Consider the following 19,593-nt stretch of genomic DNA (forward strand, 5'->3'; position numbering starts at 1 on the left):
ACTCTGATGGTATGAATAGATTTCTCCTCCCACCCCTACTGCTACAGCTGGTGCATAAAAACCAGAATATACACCAGGGTCCAATTGTAGAGCTAGAATATGAACTGCCAACCTCCAAGTACAGGGAGTTCACCTCATTAGTGCACTAAGTTAATTGAAACAGTGCTCTGCCATCAATATCTCCAAGTTACCTTATTCCCTGGGATGCAGTTTACTCCCGACTGTTGAATGCTTGGTCATATTTAATGCCAGGGCTGTACTGGCTTCCATATTGTATAAAAATGATGTGATATTTAAAGGCTAGTAATGAATCATGAAAATGAGATGCTACAATCCACTTCGGTTGTTTAGATAAGGACATTATTTCCCCCCACTTAGGTCAATCTCCAAACTTTCAATCAGGGAGGTGATTCACCTGACATTACTGGCACTTCCACACAGCATTTTGTTATGGAATTGGTGCCATTCATGCATGGAAGCTTCCGCATGACACTGTCCTCATCAAAATGCCATCCCATGAGATTTTCCCATTGGATCTGGATTTATCCTTTTTGTGGAAAGTCCAGTGAGTAAAAAAAATGTGGAAATGGTAAATCCAGAATGGATGAGGAAAACAATGGGATGGCATTTGCTATGCTGCCATGGAACATGGAGGCTCCACTTCAGCCATCCTGGCTAATTTGACCTATGGACAGATTTCTCATCTTTCCTGAATTGCTTCTGAATATCAGTTTCTGGAGAGTGCTCCTGTTCTTGAATCTTGCTTGCTGGTTTCCCTCGGCTGCTGTGAGAACACAGTGCGGGCCTAGATGGGCCATTGGCCTCATCCAGCATATTCATCTTACATTCTTATGATGCTGCATGTATGCTGCAGAAAATGTAACCAAGTGCACAGAAAAACGTTGCATGGAAGTGTCTTTATTACACTGCTATGTATTCATATTATATTTAGGTTACAGTCAGCCACTGATGCTCTTGTACAATTTCCTTGGGCCCATATATATATATTGTCACATATCAGCTCTGCTCTATCCAGTAAAAGATTTTTTTATAATATTTTCATAACCATGTTCTTCCAGTTCTTAAACACCTGAAGAGTAGTCTTGGACTTAAAGGGTAGAAAATACCGTATTTTTCGCTCTATAGGACGCACCCGACCATAGGACGCACCTTGTTTTAGAGCGGGAGAACAAGAAAAACAAATTCTCCCCATCTCTGCTCAGCGCCCCTTCAGCGAAGCAGCAGGAGAAATGGAGCCCCTTCCATTTCTCCTCCCGCTTTGCTGAAAGGGCGCTGCACAGCTCTCCCTCTCTGCTGAAGCCGGGAGAGTCTTGCTCTCCCGGCTTCAGCAAAAGGAACCCGAAGCCTCTGGAGTGCAGCAGGAGGAGAAATGGAAGGGGCTCCGGAGGCTTCAGACGGCTAGCCTTGAAGCCTGGAGAGCGACTGACCCCTCTCGCTCTCCAGGCTTCAGTGAAAGCAACGCGCAGCCTCTGGAGCGCAGAGGGAGCTCTCCCTCTGCGCTTCGGAGGCTTCGCGTTGCTATCACTGAAGCCAAGGAGCCCTTAGTTTTTGGAGGGGAAAAAGTGCGTCCTATAGAGCGAATAATACGGTAAATGGAAGGGAAACTTTGCTATGGATTCTAATGTTTATACTTTCATAGGCACCAACCCCACACTAATTTAGTACAATTAGTGACATCTAGCTGGGGACCAGATGAGCACTGTAGATGAGCATTTTGATTTGCAGATGTGAACACACGTCCAGATGTGTACATCTGTTTTGGCTACACACACACACACACACACACACACACACACACACGGCTGCTTCTGCATGCAGAGCCCCTTCACTGAATTGGACAGAAAGTCTTCAGAGCATTTCACATTTCTTAAGTAATTATGGTAATATTTGTTGCAGATGGCAGAATTGACTGAAGGGATTCGTTGGGCCTTTATGGACATGCTGGAGAATGAAAACACCTGGATGGATTTGGGAACAAAGAGAAAAGCGATTGAAAAGGTAAAGGCTTTTAAATACATTCAATTTTTGGATGAATGGGATTATCCATCAGCAATCTGTTTGAAAAGATGTCGTACATGTGTATATTTGCTGTAAAATTCTGTGTACCCCGTTAACTTTATCGAGTATCTTGTTTAATCTTCGTTGTTACTTGCTTCAGTGGTTTTTAGACTCTTGGTCTTACACATAAACAAGCTAATAAATTATATGGGAAATATGTTATTGCCAGAAAACCAGCTAGTTCTCCTACTACATTATTCAAGTCCTGGAACTGAGATTGAAATCACTAGATTGCCCCTTTATGATGCTTCTGTGATCCTGATGGCTTACAAGTTGTTGATACATGGGGACATGAGGAAGATGTATCTAAAATGTGCTAAACATGTTTTGATGGGCTTTTTTTAAAGGGTTGCACTTCTGATATTTCCTTGGGGTTCACATTTTCAATACTGATGCAGGTCATTCAGTAAACATTCTGGAATATAGCTATAATGACTGCATTCAGTTAAAGGAGAATACATAGCATCTTCTAGGTTCTGATATTTAGAAGTTGCCCTTATATTTAGGAGATTCGTCTCCACAAGGGGAGATGCCACCCCAAAATAGTATTCATTAGGCCCACAGTCTATTTTCAGTCAGAAATCATATTGTGATGGAACATAAACATTTGCGGCACAATCCTGTGTACATGTCCACTCAGAAATAAGTCTCAGCGGATTCAGTTCCCAGTGATTTCCCAGTTCCCAGTGAATTCAATAGGACTTAATAACCAAATAAACATGATAGGATTGCATGAAAATATAAAAACAGTACACCCAATGAAAACTTCTCTTGGCTTTCTCTTTTGTGGTGTTTCAGTCTTTCTTAAAGACTTTGTTACGCTGCCAAAATTTTCACTGATCAACTTCTGGTTTGTAGAAATGGGGCGTGCTGAATGGGATTGTGACCTTTTTTTCCAGTGCACGGCTGGCACTTCTTTTCAAAACTTCTGTTCAAAAGTAAACAAGAGGATTTGTGGGTCTTACTCATTCACATATTACTGTACAGGTCGGAAAGCAGAAAAGGCAAGTGATTCTGTAATTCAAGGGCAGAGAAACTTTTCAATCTTAAGGGCAGCATTTCCTTCTGAGTAACCATTTGTGCAAAAGACGTTGGAGCAATGTATGTAAATTTTACCTTCGTGCACTAGCCTAGTTTCTGCACACACTCTCACACCCCTCTCAATCTTGTGTCCAGGGAAGCAAGAGCCATTATCTGATCTCAAGGACACATTCCAGCCAGGGGGGGGAAAGGAAAGTGTGAGGAAGGCTTGTGGCATGACTTGAGGGTGTGGTCTGGAAAGAGTCCCAGATAGTCCCAGACAGAGAGAGCTAGAGGGCTGCATTTGGACCTGCCATTTCCCACCCCTGCTGTAATCCTATATCTGCTTACCTGGGAAGAAAGCCCCATGAATTCCATGGGAATTGCTTATGGAAAGATGTATAGACTTGCGCTGCAACTCATGTTTCTCCTTTTGCTTCTTGTAGGAACAAATGGAGACCTGGCTTGTCAGGGGTGAAAGGGATTAGCTTTTATATGAGGAAGTGGCATTCGAAATATGTGATTTTTTCCAACTGCAGCCCAGAAGTACCGTATTTTTCGCTCTATAAGATGCATCAGACCATAAAACGCACCTAATTTTTGGAGGAGGAAAACAAGAAAAAAAATATATATTCTGAATCTCAGAAGCCAGAACAGCAAGAGGGATTGCTGCGCAGTGAAAGTAGCGATCCCTTTTGCTGTTCTGGCTTCTGGGATAGCTGCGCAGCCTGCATTCGCTCCATAAGACGCATACACACTTCCCCTTAATTTCTAGGAGGGAAAAAGTGAGTCTTATAGAGCAAAAAATACGGTAACTCTTACAATGTGCTGTCTCTCACATGCTTAAATTAGCTCTGAGTCACAATATTTTCAAAGCTTTGTGTGATAGTAGAAAACCAAAGGAATGTGGCTTGTTCACAGGTGCTCAAGCATTCTTGGAACCATTCTGTTGCAATCCTCCATTTTAAACTCTCAGGGGAGAAGCTCATCCAAATGCCAAGTGGCACACAGAATGACACTTTTGAAAAATACATGAGTACACAGAGGAAGAGGGGAAGAAATGGCCTCTTCGCCTTATTTGTCGAAGTGATTGGGTAGCATCTTATTGGCAAATGCCCTCTGTAAAGGGGTCTTGTGTGCAAGCTGCAGCTGAGTCATTTTCCATGCTGTGCTCAGATGAAGAGAGTCGGAATTTGATTGTCCCCCCTCCCCATTCAAAAACTAAAGTCCAAAACCTTTAGATTTAAATAGTGCATTGCTTTCAAGAATCAATTCAAAAATGAGAGAATTGAAACATCCTACACATTCTGGAAAAAACCCAGTAACAGGGTATGTTTTACAATAGCAGTTGGTCATATTCATATTTTATATGGCTGCAAAATAAAAGACTGAAAACCGTGTCAGGGACACCAGCTAGATGTGAATTGCAACCTTGCTTAAAGGAAATGTCAGGCTTGGACCTCAGAAACATGGGAAATGCATGAAGTGCAAGATTTGGGTTGGACTGAAGACAAAGGATGCAGCTCTCAGCTGTCTTACATAATCTCTTGTCTTCTCCTTCTTGACATATTTGAATTGTTGCGTATCCACAAATCAAGGTGCACACAAAGCTATAAAAAGCAGCAGTGCCTGATAATAACTTTTTTGGTGAAATGTTTGGTGCAAGGATGTGACCCAATGAGATACCTGTCGGGTGAAAATTTCAGCAGTGAGGGATTTCTGTGTCAGAAATGCTTTTTAAGAGCTGAACTCAATGCTACATTTGCCTTTGGAATGCCACTGAACATGGGCTCCCTATGGTGAGTTCTCCTGCTCCTCAGGGTAACATTTAAAAGTGCTTGCCACATGACTTGGCTCCCTCAAGTAGCAAGTAACTCTCTGCATATTTGTTGCTGTAATGTGGATTGGGTTGATAGGTCTTTATGGAGCTGTCACATTCTGGGAAATGTTACTGTGAGGAAAGTAGGAAATGCTGCAGTTTTTAAGGAATAGGGTGATCTTATTATGAGAGTCATTTAAAACTTTCTAGAAGGCCTCATTATACCTGGCTGCCAGATGGCCTGTTAAAGGCAATAACATTAAATGAAACTCAATTTCCTTACTGATGCCTTATTGCTGTGCATGTCATCTGCTGCCCCGAGTCAAGCTTGTAAACTTCCTCAGCAGGGGTAGCTACAGTTTTAAGAAGGACCTTCAGCCGGATTGTCACTTGAGGGGGCTCTTCTTGCATTGGGGATCTCCAGCTGTCACCCTGGCCATTGGGCTTTATTGGCATTTTTTGAGCTTCCCTCTGGGCCATTGGTGAGGGCCAGCCAAGCCAACTAATAGCATACCCCTGAATATTTTGTGTTTTCGTTGGGTATGTTTGAATAATTTGATCTTCTTTCTGGGGAGAGAAAGGTGCTACATTCATAGGAGCAGAAGAAGCTGTCATATACAGTGCCAGACCATTGGTCCATCTAGCTCAGGGGTAGGCAACCTAAGGCCTGGGGGCCGGATGCGGCCCAATCGCCTTCTCAATCTGGCCCGTGGATGGTCCAAGAATCAGTGTGTTTTTACATGAGTAGAATGTGTCTGGGTTATTTGTGGGGCATAGGAATTTGTTAATTTTCTCTCTCCAAAATATAGTCCGGCCTACCACATGGTCTTTGGGATGCGGGTGGCTCAGAGCCTAGGACTTGCCGATCAGAAGGTCGGCGGTTCGAATCCCTGTGACAGGGTGAGCTCCCATTGCTCTGTCCCAGCTCCTGCCAACCTAGCAGTTCGAAAGCACATCAAAGTGCAAGTAGATAAATAGGTACCGCTCCGGTGGGAATGTACGCTGCTCTGGTTTGCCAGAAGCGGCTTAGTCATGCTGGCCACATGATCCGGAACCTGTACGCCGGCTCCCTCGGCCAATAAAGCAAGATGAGCGCCGCAACCCCAGAGTCGGTCACGACTGGACCTAATGGTCAGGGGTCCCTTTACCTTTACCTTACCACATGGTCTGGACCAGCCCATGGCTGAAAAAGGTTGCTGACCTCTAATCTAGCTCAGTATTGTTTACACTGAATAGTAAATAAAGGCAGTGGTACACCTGCATCAGCCTTCATCTGCCCCAGCTGCAACAAAACATGTCTCTCCCGTATCAGTCTCCACAGCCACAGTAGGTGCTGCAACCTTCCCAAAGGCGCACCCCTCTATTGTCTCCTAAGATGGACAGATACCAACAACAGTAAAATGGTAGTGGCTCTCTGGGGTTGTGGGCACAAATTGCATGGAATTCTAAATTGCCTGGGGAGGGGCCATTGTACAACAGGCTCCTCACTTTTAACTTACTCTCCCAAAGGGTGGGTCTTTATGGGCAGGACCAGCATGCATGTGGTGGCAAAGGTGGAGCCAGTGATTGAGTTTCCCCCTCAGACGATAGCCATTGCACAAAAGGAGATTGTCTGTAAAGGGCTTTGATCTTTGGGAATTCCATTATGAATGGACTTAATCTGCACTCCCAGGACTAAGGTGAATGTTGGAACTTACTTATGTGTTGGTTTTTTTCACACCCCAAATGTTCCTGTTCTGGGTACAAAAAGTATATCAACATATATTTTTTTTAGAATGAGTGCACTGAGGGAAAACAGAATAGCATTTAAATGCAAATTGCATCATGGGTTTATTTTTTGAACCACAGATTAATGTGCAAATGAGATAAAATATCCTTATGCGTGAGGACCACGAAGAAATGGCATGGATCATATGAACAGCCTGATCTGACCCTCCCTGTGTGAAAGCCAAGGTGGTTACTGTGTTTCCTTCTCCTTTGTTGAAAAGAAAGGCTAATGAAATCTATAGCATAGGACTTTGATTGACTTGGCACTGTTGAATGTTGCTTAAAGGAATAACAAATATTTAGTACACTGTTAGGAACACCTACAGTAGCAATATATTTCTATGCACAATTTGATCCAGTTAAACAGATTCCAAATGCTCTTGTATTCTTTTCTCCTTTTTTGAGTCAGAGTGCAGTTCATGCACAATTCTCTGGATGGAGCTCAAGGTGCTTCCATAGAGACTGTAGACAGCTCAATAACCAGTGGTCACCACTATGCTCCTCTCCAATGTGCTTCACATTAATTTAAGGAAGATTTTAAATTAACAACCCATATTACTCCTTTCCAGTTAAGGCTACTTTCCCACGAGGCTTGAATCAGCCTTGGCTCAAATCAGTCTGCAACGCAAATGCAAAAGTTACATAGCCAATGATATACTTTTAATTCACTTTCCATGCTAACAGCATTCTAAACATATGGCAGAAAGAACAGAGGAGACTTTTCCAGGTAGTTTTATACACAACAGACTCTCCTCAAAGTATGTTACCTCATTAAAAACAGTTTTAACCTTTTAAGAATGATTCTTATTTGCCCCCTAAGTAAGTTGCACACATTTTAACACCTTTTATTCTCTGCAAGATTTTCTCCTCATTAACAAACCTAGGATATTAATTGAAATTAACCCTCTTCATTCAAGAATATATGTCCCTTGTTCCCCCGCTCCTCTGCCCTGCCAATGGGAATAAAAGTGCTGGCTAGCCTCGGCACCCTCTGTGAGTTGAAGGGTGATGGTCTGAACCTGGGAATCTGTTTCTACTTGTGCCACCCCCTTGCATGAGCCTGAATCCTAATGTCACCCTTCAGCCTCCAGAGAGTGATAGAGACAGTGATGGGGGTGGAGGCAGAATGCCTGAAAAGGGCAATTGAGCAAGAATAATTCCAAATATGTCCCTACAAAATTCTTATATTCAGTCCCCTTGACACTGAGCAAGAGATTATGTACCAGTGATTGTGTGCTTGTGTCTGCATGAAAACGAGGAGGTGAACAGAGGAATTCAACTGAATGGGATGGAGCAGATATATAGGGAGCTATGGGTTGAAGAAGTTGCAGACATGTGAAGCATATGAGTGGTCTGATGGCAGGGTGGGTGCTTCTACTTTTTGGAGGGCCAGCTGTCTGTGAAAAGACACAACCATAATTTATATTATTATTTAATTTCTATGCTGATTAATGCTAAGATAGGCTTCCAAGCAGTTGTATGACATTTCCTGAACAAAGTATGGATCTAGAATAACCAGGTGAAACGTATTCCTCTTCCCTGGCATGATCTGAAACTAATCGCCAAAACACATTTCGTTATCTCTTATCTTTTGGTGTTAGATGATTTGTTGCCGTCACCTTCTGCCTTGTTACCTGGCTGCTGCCAATGCTCAGTCACTTGTACAGGAATGTCAGTTCCATTAATAACCTGAGCACTGCTCAGACAGATTGCGGGAGAACTGGTGAAGGGAAAGGAAATTGTATTTAACCCTGGGCCCAAAGCTGTCATTTTATTTCCAGAGCCCAGCATAACTCCATAAGGCTAACACAATTGTGTGAGATCAGAACACTTTTGGCCACTCTCATATTTGACATGGAAAGGAAGAGAGGTGGACAAGGACAGTGCATGTATGTGCACACGGAAGGAGCTCTTCTAGTCAACTGGAATGCAACAACGCACAACAATAGTTAAGCAGCCATTCTCATAACTCTTTAAAGATCTGCATGTGACCTACTGGGGCTGCTGTCAGGACCTGGGCAGCTGCTGAGGTCCAAGCCCTAGGTAGGGTTCACTGGCAAAGATGTCTGGTCTTCCTGACGCCCCAGCCATGGGCTGCTCCAGCACCACACATGCTTACAATACCTGTTAAAGATCTGTCCAACTTTGGATACATTCTGTAAGTTTTGGGAAGCCTCTTAACCTCACGTGGGTCAGTGTTACACCTGTGTACAAAAATCTTGCCAATCTACATAGCAACATTTGATGGGTTAATTGTGCATTTCTTTAAATCACAATGAACAGTGAGGAGGGAATCCAGATAACTGAGATAAAAGCAACAGCTCATTAAACAGGAAATTTAATGGCTGTATTTTGTAATGTGAACTCCCTTCAGGTTTTGGGGAATGAAGCTCTTGCACTAAAATATCATTCTGAATCAAGAGGGAAATTATTATTTTTTATCCTCCACCTTTGACTTAAGAGTTTACAAGACTTCAAACCCAGTCACTTTGCATTGTACTACTTCAGGTAATGAAATATGTTACTGTTTTATTTTAGTATAAAATATATGTGTCCAATAATTGTATTATTCATTCATTTGTCCCCCGCCCCACTTTTTTGCTAGCCAGAGTAAAAGATAAACAAAACACCCCAATACATAAAATGTCTGTACAATTTTTTAAAAAAATAAGAATCAACAATACCAGTGTGATTCTTTCTCTTATATGCTCAGCATATAAAACAAACATCCCAACTGAGTATAATAAAGATGATGACTCAGTACTTAACACCAGGACAGATTTTTCTTTTCTTTTGCCAGCTACGTATTAATATGTTTAACAGCTCTGGCTATTTCTCTCTTAAGACCTTCTATAGCAGACATTTCCAGATGCAGTATCTTAAAACTTCCACTCACATGGGTGCTATTTAGTTTGAACTCTGCATTCTGTGCAAGATATATTGAACAAGGTTTCCAATCTCCTACCACATTCTTCCCAATGTTTGGAACAAATAGAGTACCAGCCATATGCATGCAACAGTTTTAGCAGATGGTATTCAGATAGCCTACTTTACATGAAAAATGAAAACACAGACAGACATGTACATAAAGAGTCAATTCATTGTTGCAATTAAAGGGCCCATTACAGAGCAATGAAAGATTCTTGCTTTCAAACTAGATTTTATGCTAATTTCCCCAGTAAATTTATTTATATATTTTAGAATTTAAAAATTGTCCATAAAAAGAGACACAATTATGTATGCATACATCACATTATATCATTTGTGATTATTGTAAAAAAGTGTTGTTGCAATAGGTTCAGCCTGTCAATGCATAGTGATCTATATGCGCCCTCTTAAATGGTCATAATAAAATGCAATGTTGTACAGCGAGAGTTGAGATTAATGCCTTTTAAAAAATTCTGCTTTGAACATAACTCTAATTTATTGCTAGTGCAGGGATCTTTTTTAGTACAGGAATAGTTTCAACAAGCCTGGATGTGAAAGCATACAATGCCCAATCCCGGAGACCAAATTTAGATATTACATGTGGGATCTGCAATTAGGATTTGCCCAATGAGATTTTTGTTGCAGTACTTAGTAGGCATGTGGGGCACTTTTTTTTTTTTTAAGACTGGGGAAGTGGCTATCTATAGGAGAGGGTCTCTAACCCTTTCCCAGTATACATCACGAACAATGCTCATCCTGAACTAACCAATAATTTCTGGGATGTTGTCTTTTATAATTCTGAAATTTTGACATATTTAAGTGAAGGTATGAAATGATTAAAATAATGGCCAAAAAGAACCATTTCCTCTTAGAGGGCTTCCCATATTCTTTTTCTTGATGGATGATAGAAGTTAAATATTAGCAGCACAGTGCAGAAAAGGCTATGCAAAGAAATGAGAAATCCAGGAGAAATTAATACCCTGTTGAAAGTCTTGTGCCTTATCTCTTGTGTCAATAATGAGTTAAGATGCTATCTTATACTACCATGAGCCAGATTAGTCTGGGTGCTGTTGTCAAAACTGTTCTCCTCTCCTGTGTGATGTAAATGGTGATATGGTGGTCTTTGGCTGTTGTTGTCGTTTAGTCGTGTCCGACTCTTCGTGACCCCATGGACCAGAGCACGCCAGGCATTCCTGTCTTCCACTGCCTCCCGCAGTTTGGTCAAAATCATGTTAGTAGCTTCGAGAACACTGTCCAACCATCTTGTCCTCTGTCGTTCCCTTCTCCCTGTGCCCTCGATCTTTCCCAACATCAGGTTCTTTCCCAGGAGTCTTCTCATCTCGTGAGGTGGCCAAAGTATTGGAGCCTCAGGTTCAGGATCTGTCCTTCCAGTGAGTACTCAGGGCTGATTTCCTTCAGAATGGATCGGTTTGATCTTCTTGCAGTCCATGGGACTCTCAAGAGTCTCCTCCAGCACCATAATTCAAAAGTATCAATTCTTCGGCAATCAGCCTTCTTTGGCTAGATTACCCAAATGAATGAGAAAGGTTTTAAAGGATCCTGCTTAGATTCATAAGCCACTATTTCCCAATATATATTGGCTGTTTTCCATATCACATCTTCAGTTAAGACAAAGATGTTAAAATCCTTCCCATGACCAAAGTCACAATGTTGAACGGATATATGTATACCCATATGAATTACACACTGGGGTACCAAGCCAGAGATGGATCAATTCTTGGTAGGCCCATATCTTCCTTGAAAGCATATTCAATGACATATCCAGCACTGCCATTGAGATTTTCCTCTGGCATCCACTCAGTGTCCCTTTGGTTATGAGGTGGTTACCCTTTTCTTCCTTTCCCCTCCCTGGAAGCTGGTGGATTCTCCTTCATTGGGGGTTTTTAAGCAGAGCTTGGCTGCCCACCTTTTGTCATGGATGCTTTAGATGAGATTCCTTGCCTTGCAGGGCTTTGGACCAGCTGACCCCCAGGGTCACTTCCAACTCTACAGTTCTGTGATTCTATGATAAGTGCATAGAGCTGAAGAATGAAATTGGAAGAGTGATGCTCTTTCCCACTGCCACTTTGTACTCTTCCTTGCAGCTTCTCACAATGTACTTTACAAGGCTCAGATTTCAAGGCTTTTACCCAGATTCTCTGATATAGGAGAGAGAGAAAGGAACAGAGGTGGTGGTGCCCATGACGCTCGCTCAAAAACTCAAAGGAACCCATTGGTCTAAAATGGTTGGTGACCCCTAATTTATATTGTATATAAATTCCTCCCTTTCCATTTTGATTTTAATCACTACCCTAAGTGCTGTGACTAAAGATTATAATACCTCTCCCAAGGCTGTGGATGTCCTGTCATTCTGACCAGGGCAGTCTGCTTAATTCTGTTTTCACACATTCTCTTTTAGAGTTGGTTTCTTTTTCTTTTTGGCATTTAAACACTGTTCAGTTGACTAGGCCTTCTGGATGGCTCACAAATTAAATCAATGCAAATACAATTACCTAAAACATAGGAAGCTGTCTTATATTGAGTCAGGTCAATGGCCCATCTAGCTCAGAATTGTCTGCTCAAAGGATAGGGAACATTTTTGGCCAGACGTTTATCTCCCCCACCCATATGGGCTAAGTTTGAGAGGTGAGTGAGACCAGCCACTTGTCAGCCATGTGACCTAATATCAGGTGACTGATAAGTAGGTGGGTCTGCCCACCTGTCAGTGTTGGCCCACTGAGGTAGGGGACCATTGGAGTGATGCCAGCTGATCGACAGGTGGGCATGGTGTTGGAGAAATAACTTCATGGGCAAAATTGGATCCCCTGACAGGACATGAGTAGACCTTGAATAACCTCAAAAATAGGCTCCCCACTCATGGAATACATTGTCTGGCAGCAGCTTTCCTGGTTTCAGGCAAGAGTAATTTACCAGCCTGCCATGGAGAGGTCAGGAATTGGATCTGTATACATGATGTTCAGTTTAGCAAATAAATAATATTTTCTATTGGAGACAATTAACTGATTTTTTAAAATTAAAGTATCAAGATTCAAAGGAATTTGTGTAGAGTTTTTCCACGTTGAAATACCAAGTGCTTTGGGGTTTGATGAACATTTTGCAGTGAGTGGTGCACTCATAAATCATCCACTATGCTGGACCAGCTAATCTCCAAAGATTCTTAAAAAACAAAACAAAACAAAAAACCTACTGAATAATTAATCCAGTTGCAAAATGGATAGTTTTTGGAAAGGCAGCAGTTCATAAGCTATTCTAAACCATTTTGTTCCTTGCGCTGCTTTAATAAAAAATGTTAGCTGGCATATTTGTGTGGATGCAACACAAAGGCTGCTTAATTAAGTGATTAAAATGATTACTTCTGAATACATGCAAGACATTTGTGACTTACCTAGCTCATTTAAGCAGCCAACTCAGTGGAAATGTAAATAAGATGTTTCCCTCTTGCCTTCTTGAGCTGAAAATAAGAAGAAAAAACACTCAGAGCCCTCAAATATGTCAGCTGAAAAGTCATTGCACAGCTTCAGCCATTGCCGAACAACAGTAGGGTGATCAAAATGGATACAGTTGCATTTCTGCCTTCCTCCCCACCATTTACAAATGTTCCTAAAGGCCCTCCTGCTCCTCATGGAAAACCAAGTGCAAATATTCTCTTTCATTATCATTTGCTTCATTTCCTATTTTCTTTTTCACAGCATTTGTCTTCCATTGTTTTCTGCTGGCACCAGGGATATTTGCATGACAATGGGATCTTTCTTGCTTAAGAGTTCATCTGTTCCTGCTGCTAATTCCCCACCTGTATTCTTCTGTTTGTGACATCTTAATTATCTTCCTTGCAATTAATTGTGATGTTACAGGTAGAAGATTTTAATTTCAGGTGGGAAATAAAAACCCAAGGGCTGAGGAACTGTCAAGAACGAGATGGTAAAGTTTCTGGAATGTTCCCCCTTCCGTTATAAGGGGAGGAGGAAAATGATGGCGCTTAGCCACACATTATTCAATAAAAATGGAAACACTCAGAAAAGATGTGGAAGATTTTCTTCCCTCTGAGCTTCCTTCCCGCAGATCCACATATAGATGGCTAATCACTGAAGTTTGTAGTGCTCATTGAGATTCCACAGGATCTCCTGTTCAGCCTGGCTTATGCTTACCCCACCCCCTGGCCACCCTTCTTGCCCTGCCAGGGGATCCAATTTGGTCCATGAAGCCATTTCCGCACCCCCTGCCTCCTTCAGCACCATACTCAGCTCATTATTCAGATAATACACTTTGTGTGGTGGGGTTTGGAGTCTTAGGAGAAAGTGCGCCTGGCACAACGTGGTTGACATCTTTTCCAATAGTGTGTACACATAATAGCTATGCAACAGGGCCACCATTGCCCTAGGTGAGGCAGTTGCCTTAGGTTGCAGCCTGAGACCAGCTGGGAGGGGTGGCAGTTCTGGGCCCCCAAGGAACATGCCACTCACCTCCTCCCTTGCTTGGCACCCATGGCCACTGCCTGGGAAGAACAGGGCTGCCACTGCCATTCCTCTCTGGTTTCTTTGTTACTTCCCACCACTTTCTGTGCACCAGAGCTTTCTCTGAGCAACTCAGAACGGGGCGGCAGCAGGTGTGCCATTTTCTGTTTTGCTTCAAGTGACAAAATATTTTGGGATGACCCTGCTAGACTGTAGACCACTCCTACGTTTGGAGCATTTGGTGATGACTTTATTTGCTTGTATGTTGCTACCATATTGGACATCAGAAAGTTCTTCCCTTTCAGGTCAGTCACCATAATGGAGGAAGTGTGGTAAGGGTGTCTGCTTTTAAAATTTATGGTTCATCCATTTGATCTCACTGGGTATTTGCTACAAAAGCTCTCCTATTACTAGTAGGATGAGTGGAGTATCTATGGCCAGGGATGATAGGAGCTGTCATCCCAAATATCCGGAGAGCCACAAATTCCCCACCTTTGACTTTTTAGGAACCTCCATCGTGCTGCATTCTGCTGATATCTCTTGTGCTTGTGGTTTTGACAAGCATAATGGGATGTTGCTATGTGTAAATGGGATGAAAATGTATCTCCTGAACAGTGGATTGCCATAAATTATGCTAAAGTTTATTGATGCAACCAGTGGCTCTGTATTCTGAAGCTAATAGCAGCCGTGTGGCCAAGTAAGGTCACATCCAGGTAACAATGGAGTATCCTTCTCATCACGATGTTTGTATTTCTTTCTAAAGGCGAAAGCAGTTTTGGCTAAAGTGGGTTACCCTGAGTTTATAATGAATGATACATATATTTCTGAAGGCATCAAAACAGTAAGTCTTGTTTTTAAATTGTTATCTATTGGTATTTGTTATGATGTTTGCTATATGTAAGTCACAAGCAGAGGAAACAAAATAATTAAAATTGGACAGTGTCCAGAGAGGCTCTCGATATTAGTTGTTCAAGGGCTTGGATTTTAAGCCAGAAAATATAATTTAAAAAACACCTTTCAATGAAGATAGTTCACGTACAACAATACACCTTAGCTAGAGGTCTGCAACCAATAGTTATGCTGGTAAATATCTACACATTCACCTTGGACATGCCCTGATATTCCCTTCCCCACATACTGTTTTGCTTTCCTCTCTCTTTCCCAGCTCATAGTTAAACAGTAGAACGAATGGACAGGTGTCCCTCACATTGTACATGAGTCGGTGTCCCTTTCCTTCACCCCACACCTTGAAGAATGTATGGACAACAGGCCACTAAACCTCTCATCTATGTGTGGAAGTCTCATTCACATGAATTCACACTCGAAATTCTATGAGCTGGGCTTCCTTCCAGACTATCTTCATGGGAAAAACCTCAACTTGTAAGTTCTTAGGGAGGAAAGTTAGAAAATGGAAGGCAGGTTCTTCCACACATCATGGGGTTACTCTTTTCCACCTACAACTCTCCTCTTTCCTTTCTTCCTCATGTGTGTGCTCCTTCATTGCAAGGTTTTGCACAACAAAAGATTATATGCATAGGCTCTTTACACAGTATAGTGTTGATTCCTTATAGTCATAATTCCATTACATGGGTGTAGCCAGGATTTATGTTGGTACCTCAGTTAGTTAAGTATTTTTTATTGATTTACTTGATTAAGGGGACAGTTGCCCCCCTGTCTCCCTGGCTATCCCCATCTTCCATAAGGACGGCCTCTCCCCATAGGAACCAACCCAAACCCTGCAGCCATCATTTGAGGCCCTTCTTCGTGTGCTTTCTTCGCGAGAAGTCTGGAAGGTAGCATACAAGAACAGGCCTTTTCTGCAATGGTTCCCTGCTTGTCAAATGCCCAGGTGCCCAGGAAGGCTTCTCTGGCACCTTCATTGCATATCTTTAAGCGCCATGCAAAAACATTCTTTTTCTTCCAGGCCTTTGGCTAATTAAACAATCTATGGCCTTTTTTAAACTGTGGGGTATTGTTTTTGTTTGCTACTATGTTATGCATTTTTGTTCTCAGATGAAAGGGCGGTATAGAAATTTAATAAATAAAATAATAATAATTGTACTGCACCAAGAAAGAATTTGAATCGGGGACAAGAATCTCAACGTTCCACTTTGAAAAGCAATTTCAAACACAAGAACAGGCATCAAGGCATTTGGGTACGACTACCTGAAAAAAGAGGGATGCGGGTGGCGCTGTGGGTAAAACCTCAGTGCCTAGGACTTGCTGATGGTATGGTCGGCGGTTCGAATCCCCGCAGCGGGGTGAGCTCCCGCCGTTCGGTCCCAGCTCCTGCCCACCTAGCAGTTTGAAAGCACTCTTAAGTGCAAGTAGATAAATAGGTACTGCTTTATAGCGGGAAGGTAAACAGCGTTTCCATGTGCTGCGCTGGCGCTGGCTTGCCAGCTGCAGCTTCGTCACGCTGGCCATGTGACCCAGAAGTGTCTTCGGACAGCGCCGGCTCACGGCCTCTAGAGCGAGATGAGCACGCAACCTTAGAGTCGGACACGACTGGCCCGAACGGGCAGGGGTACCTTTACCTTTACCTGAAAAAAAATTTTTAGTGGGGTGAGGGCAAAGTTTTTGTGTCCTGCACAGGTTCTAGTTTCTTTCCTCCAGAAGCTGAAAAAATTGCAAGAAGCAATTTTCAGAACATTCAGCCAGTCACGGGCTCTTTTGTGTATGTGTGTGCACAGAGTATAGACACCTCCGGGAATTACTTTGCATTACCTAGCTAGTGTCTTAAAATAAGCCTGCTGTATGTTTGATTTTTAAAAAAACCCCAAACCAACAGACTGCAATGGTGTTTGATTGGGATTTGATTCAAAATTGAAATTTTGTTCTCAAAGGAGTTATTATTTCAGGATATATTGTCCAAGACATAAATGGCTTGCACATTGACACATTGAGCTCCCACAGGAGGTAAAGGGATATTAACTTTCTGAGTGCTGCATTTCTGCTCTTAAAATGTATGCCTTTAGCTATAGCACAGTTTCCCTTGCTTTGCACATTTCTTGAGTTCTGCTTAATCTCCCACATTATTTACATGAGTCTGTTGTTAAGCATCACATCTCTGGAGGATAAAGTGTTTTTAATTGAAATGGAGGACGATGAGTAAGTACTCCAAGCCTTATTTAACCCATAAAGGGAAGTCTTAACCATGTCTCTAGTTATGTTTATTTTGCAATATATGCAGTGTCTGTCTTTGAGACAAAACAGTGATCATTGTCAGCTGTGTGGTTGGAACAAATTAATGGAAGTTGCAACCCATTTTCTGAGTCATAATCCTACTGCAAAATTGCTGTATATTTCAGTAAGCTAAAAATATGTAGACCTACAATACACCACACAGTGTCTTCACTGAGGCCATAGTTCTGCCTGTGATGGTTAAAGCAAGCTGGGAAATGATAATAAGTCACTCCTTTTATTGCTTTATGTTCCCATCCTATCAAATCATTGTAGTGTGAAACTTCATAGTTACAGATATTTAAAGCCAGACAAGCCAAACAGCTACAACAAATCTTTTCTAGGCAATAACTCTACAGTTGGGTAAAAGTAGGAGAAAGTAGGAGATCTAGTTTATTTTCAAGTTGCTTGGTCAACCAAAAATAGAAGTAATTTGGAATAAGTGTGTGTGGGGGGAACAATAACAAAATCATTTATTAATAATATTAATTTATTATCAGTAGCATTTATATTTCACAAACTGTGATATTCAACTAGGCTTAACTCAGAGTATACCCATTGAAATTAATGGACTTAGTCATGTCCATGTATTTCAGTTGGTCTACTCTGAATAAATGTTAGTTGAATATCAGTGCAATAATTCAGCTCATTTATTTTCTAGTATGTGTTTTTAGTTGCATTGCATGTGGCGGTTCTGATGCATGACACTGACACTGGTGTGGCAAAAATAACTGGGGTGCAGCAGAGAACTAGCTGCTCTTGGCAGGGCCCTTCTTCACCTGGGGGTAATTATATTTACAAGAAGGCAAAAGGGCTTAGCTAGTGGTAGGACACATGCATTGGATACACAGTGTCCCAGATTCCAAGTAGGGCTTGAAAAGAAACTCTGTTTGAAACTCTGGAGAGTCTATGCAACAATACTGGACTAAATGGACCAATGGTTTTCTGTTGAAACTGAGTTAATGGTTAGCAACACAGGTTGGGATATAGATCAGAGAATGTGAGAAGGAAGGTAGAGAGAGCTTAAGGTGCAGCAGACAGATAGATGGTGGAACTTTAAGGACATCACTTGCTGAGTGGGTGGCAGTGAACTCTTCACTTACAATATGCCAGGCGGTTTAATGCTATCACTTGCGGATTGAATCAGAACAATGGATTTTTATCATACCAAATGTGTTAATTGGCTTCCCAATGCCACAATGTTTGTGTTATCAACAGTCATTGTTGTTTTCTTTTTGTGTGTGTGAATGGCCACTGTTAAAAATGTTGCTGCCATGGCTGTACTTTTCTGCATTTTCTTTCCTTCTGACCTCACCATTTACACCCACCCCCACCCACCCAATGCAGGATAATGCACCCGAAATGCACTGTAGACCACAAAAGCTTATGTCATAATATTGGTGTTAAGGTGCCACAAGACTCTTGGTTGCTTTTGCTCAGGAGACTAACATGTGTATCATTTTGGAAACTAATATTAAGTCTGCCGTTAAGTGGTCTTATTTGGGCGTAACCCTTCTTAATATTTTCCAAATGGTTTATATGTTGCATTTCCTTCAAAACAGTAGAAATACAATTTACAAATTCCTTAACTTTACCACGTAAGAGACAGGGTGGGAATAATTGTTCACAAACATTTTCCCAATATATTTTTAACTTGACATTTAAGAAATATGAAGTCAGTCTTACATCTCAAAGGTTAAGTAGCTTTTGTTACATGCACCAGAATAAAAGGTTTTGTGGAAGGTGGTGGTTTTTTTTTTAACGCACTCTTTGGTATTTTGAAAGTTGCACTAAGCTGCCGATACTTTTCAAACAAGCCAGGAGCAGTAATTAGACATTAACGACTTATGATCTGTAGCAGCAGAGTCTGAGTTTGAACTAGAGGTTCTGGCATTCTATCTGCTTACTAGTTATCTGAGTCACCTCCACACTGTCAGCAGTCATATTTTGTTACTCCTCGATGTCGTAAAATATTTATTGGCCCTTGAAGGGTGTAATTTGAAAATTAATAAATAAAAATGGAGCCGCTTTGTGAGTATTAAAACTCCAGGGGGAGATCAGCTTTAATAAATAAATAAATATTTATTTTGCTTGCAAACCTTTCATGTTTAAATGCATGTTTTTAGCTTTGCTTGCCCTTCTTTGCTCTTGCATGCCCCATGGGGTGTGATAGTTCAGTTTGCCCTCACTTGCAGTTTGCCCTCATTTATACCTTACTTAGCACCAAAAGATAGATGGCTAGCAGTGGCTGAAATGCACATAGTATTTTAGGGTGTAATCCTAAAGCCAGTGGAAAATTAGCTGAGGGGCTATTGGATGTGGAAA

The 19,593-nt window shown here is 41.7% G+C and overlaps 2 protein-coding genes across 5 annotated transcripts in view; one reads left to right on the forward strand and one right to left on the reverse strand.

The window, feature by feature from the left end:
* PHEX (phosphate regulating endopeptidase X-linked) overlaps positions 1-19,593 on the forward strand; it is a gene marked incomplete at its 5' end in the record, with an annotated part of 95,468 nt that overhangs the window by 45,647 nt on the left and 30,228 nt on the right. For both annotated transcript variants that reach the window (XM_083734262.1, XM_083734263.1), the window contains 2 exons: positions 1,918-2,019; positions 14,849-14,926. In XM_083734262.1, coding sequence (XP_083590388.1) covers positions 1,918-2,019; positions 14,849-14,926 — 180 coding nt within the window. The remainder of the gene's footprint in view (positions 1-1,917; positions 2,020-14,848; positions 14,927-19,593) is intronic.
* The window catches only part of LOC310842511 (uncharacterized protein), a 259,255-nt gene that overhangs the window by 1,580 nt on the left and 238,082 nt on the right, over positions 1-19,593 (reverse strand). For all 3 annotated transcript variants that reach the window (XR_014563126.1, XR_014563127.1, XM_083734637.1), the window contains one exon: positions 13,020-13,085. Coding sequence is in view for 1 of the 3 variants with exons in the window: in XM_083734637.1 (XP_083590763.1) it covers positions 13,025-13,085 (61 nt within the window). In the remaining 2 variants the exon portion in view is untranslated. The remainder of the gene's footprint in view (positions 1-13,019; positions 13,086-19,593) is intronic.

The sequence above is a fragment of the Podarcis gaigeae genome, assembly GCF_964106915.1.
Source record: "Podarcis gaigeae genome assembly, chromosome: 4".
Classification (NCBI taxonomy): Eukaryota; Metazoa; Chordata; class Lepidosauria; order Squamata; family Lacertidae; genus Podarcis; species Podarcis gaigeae.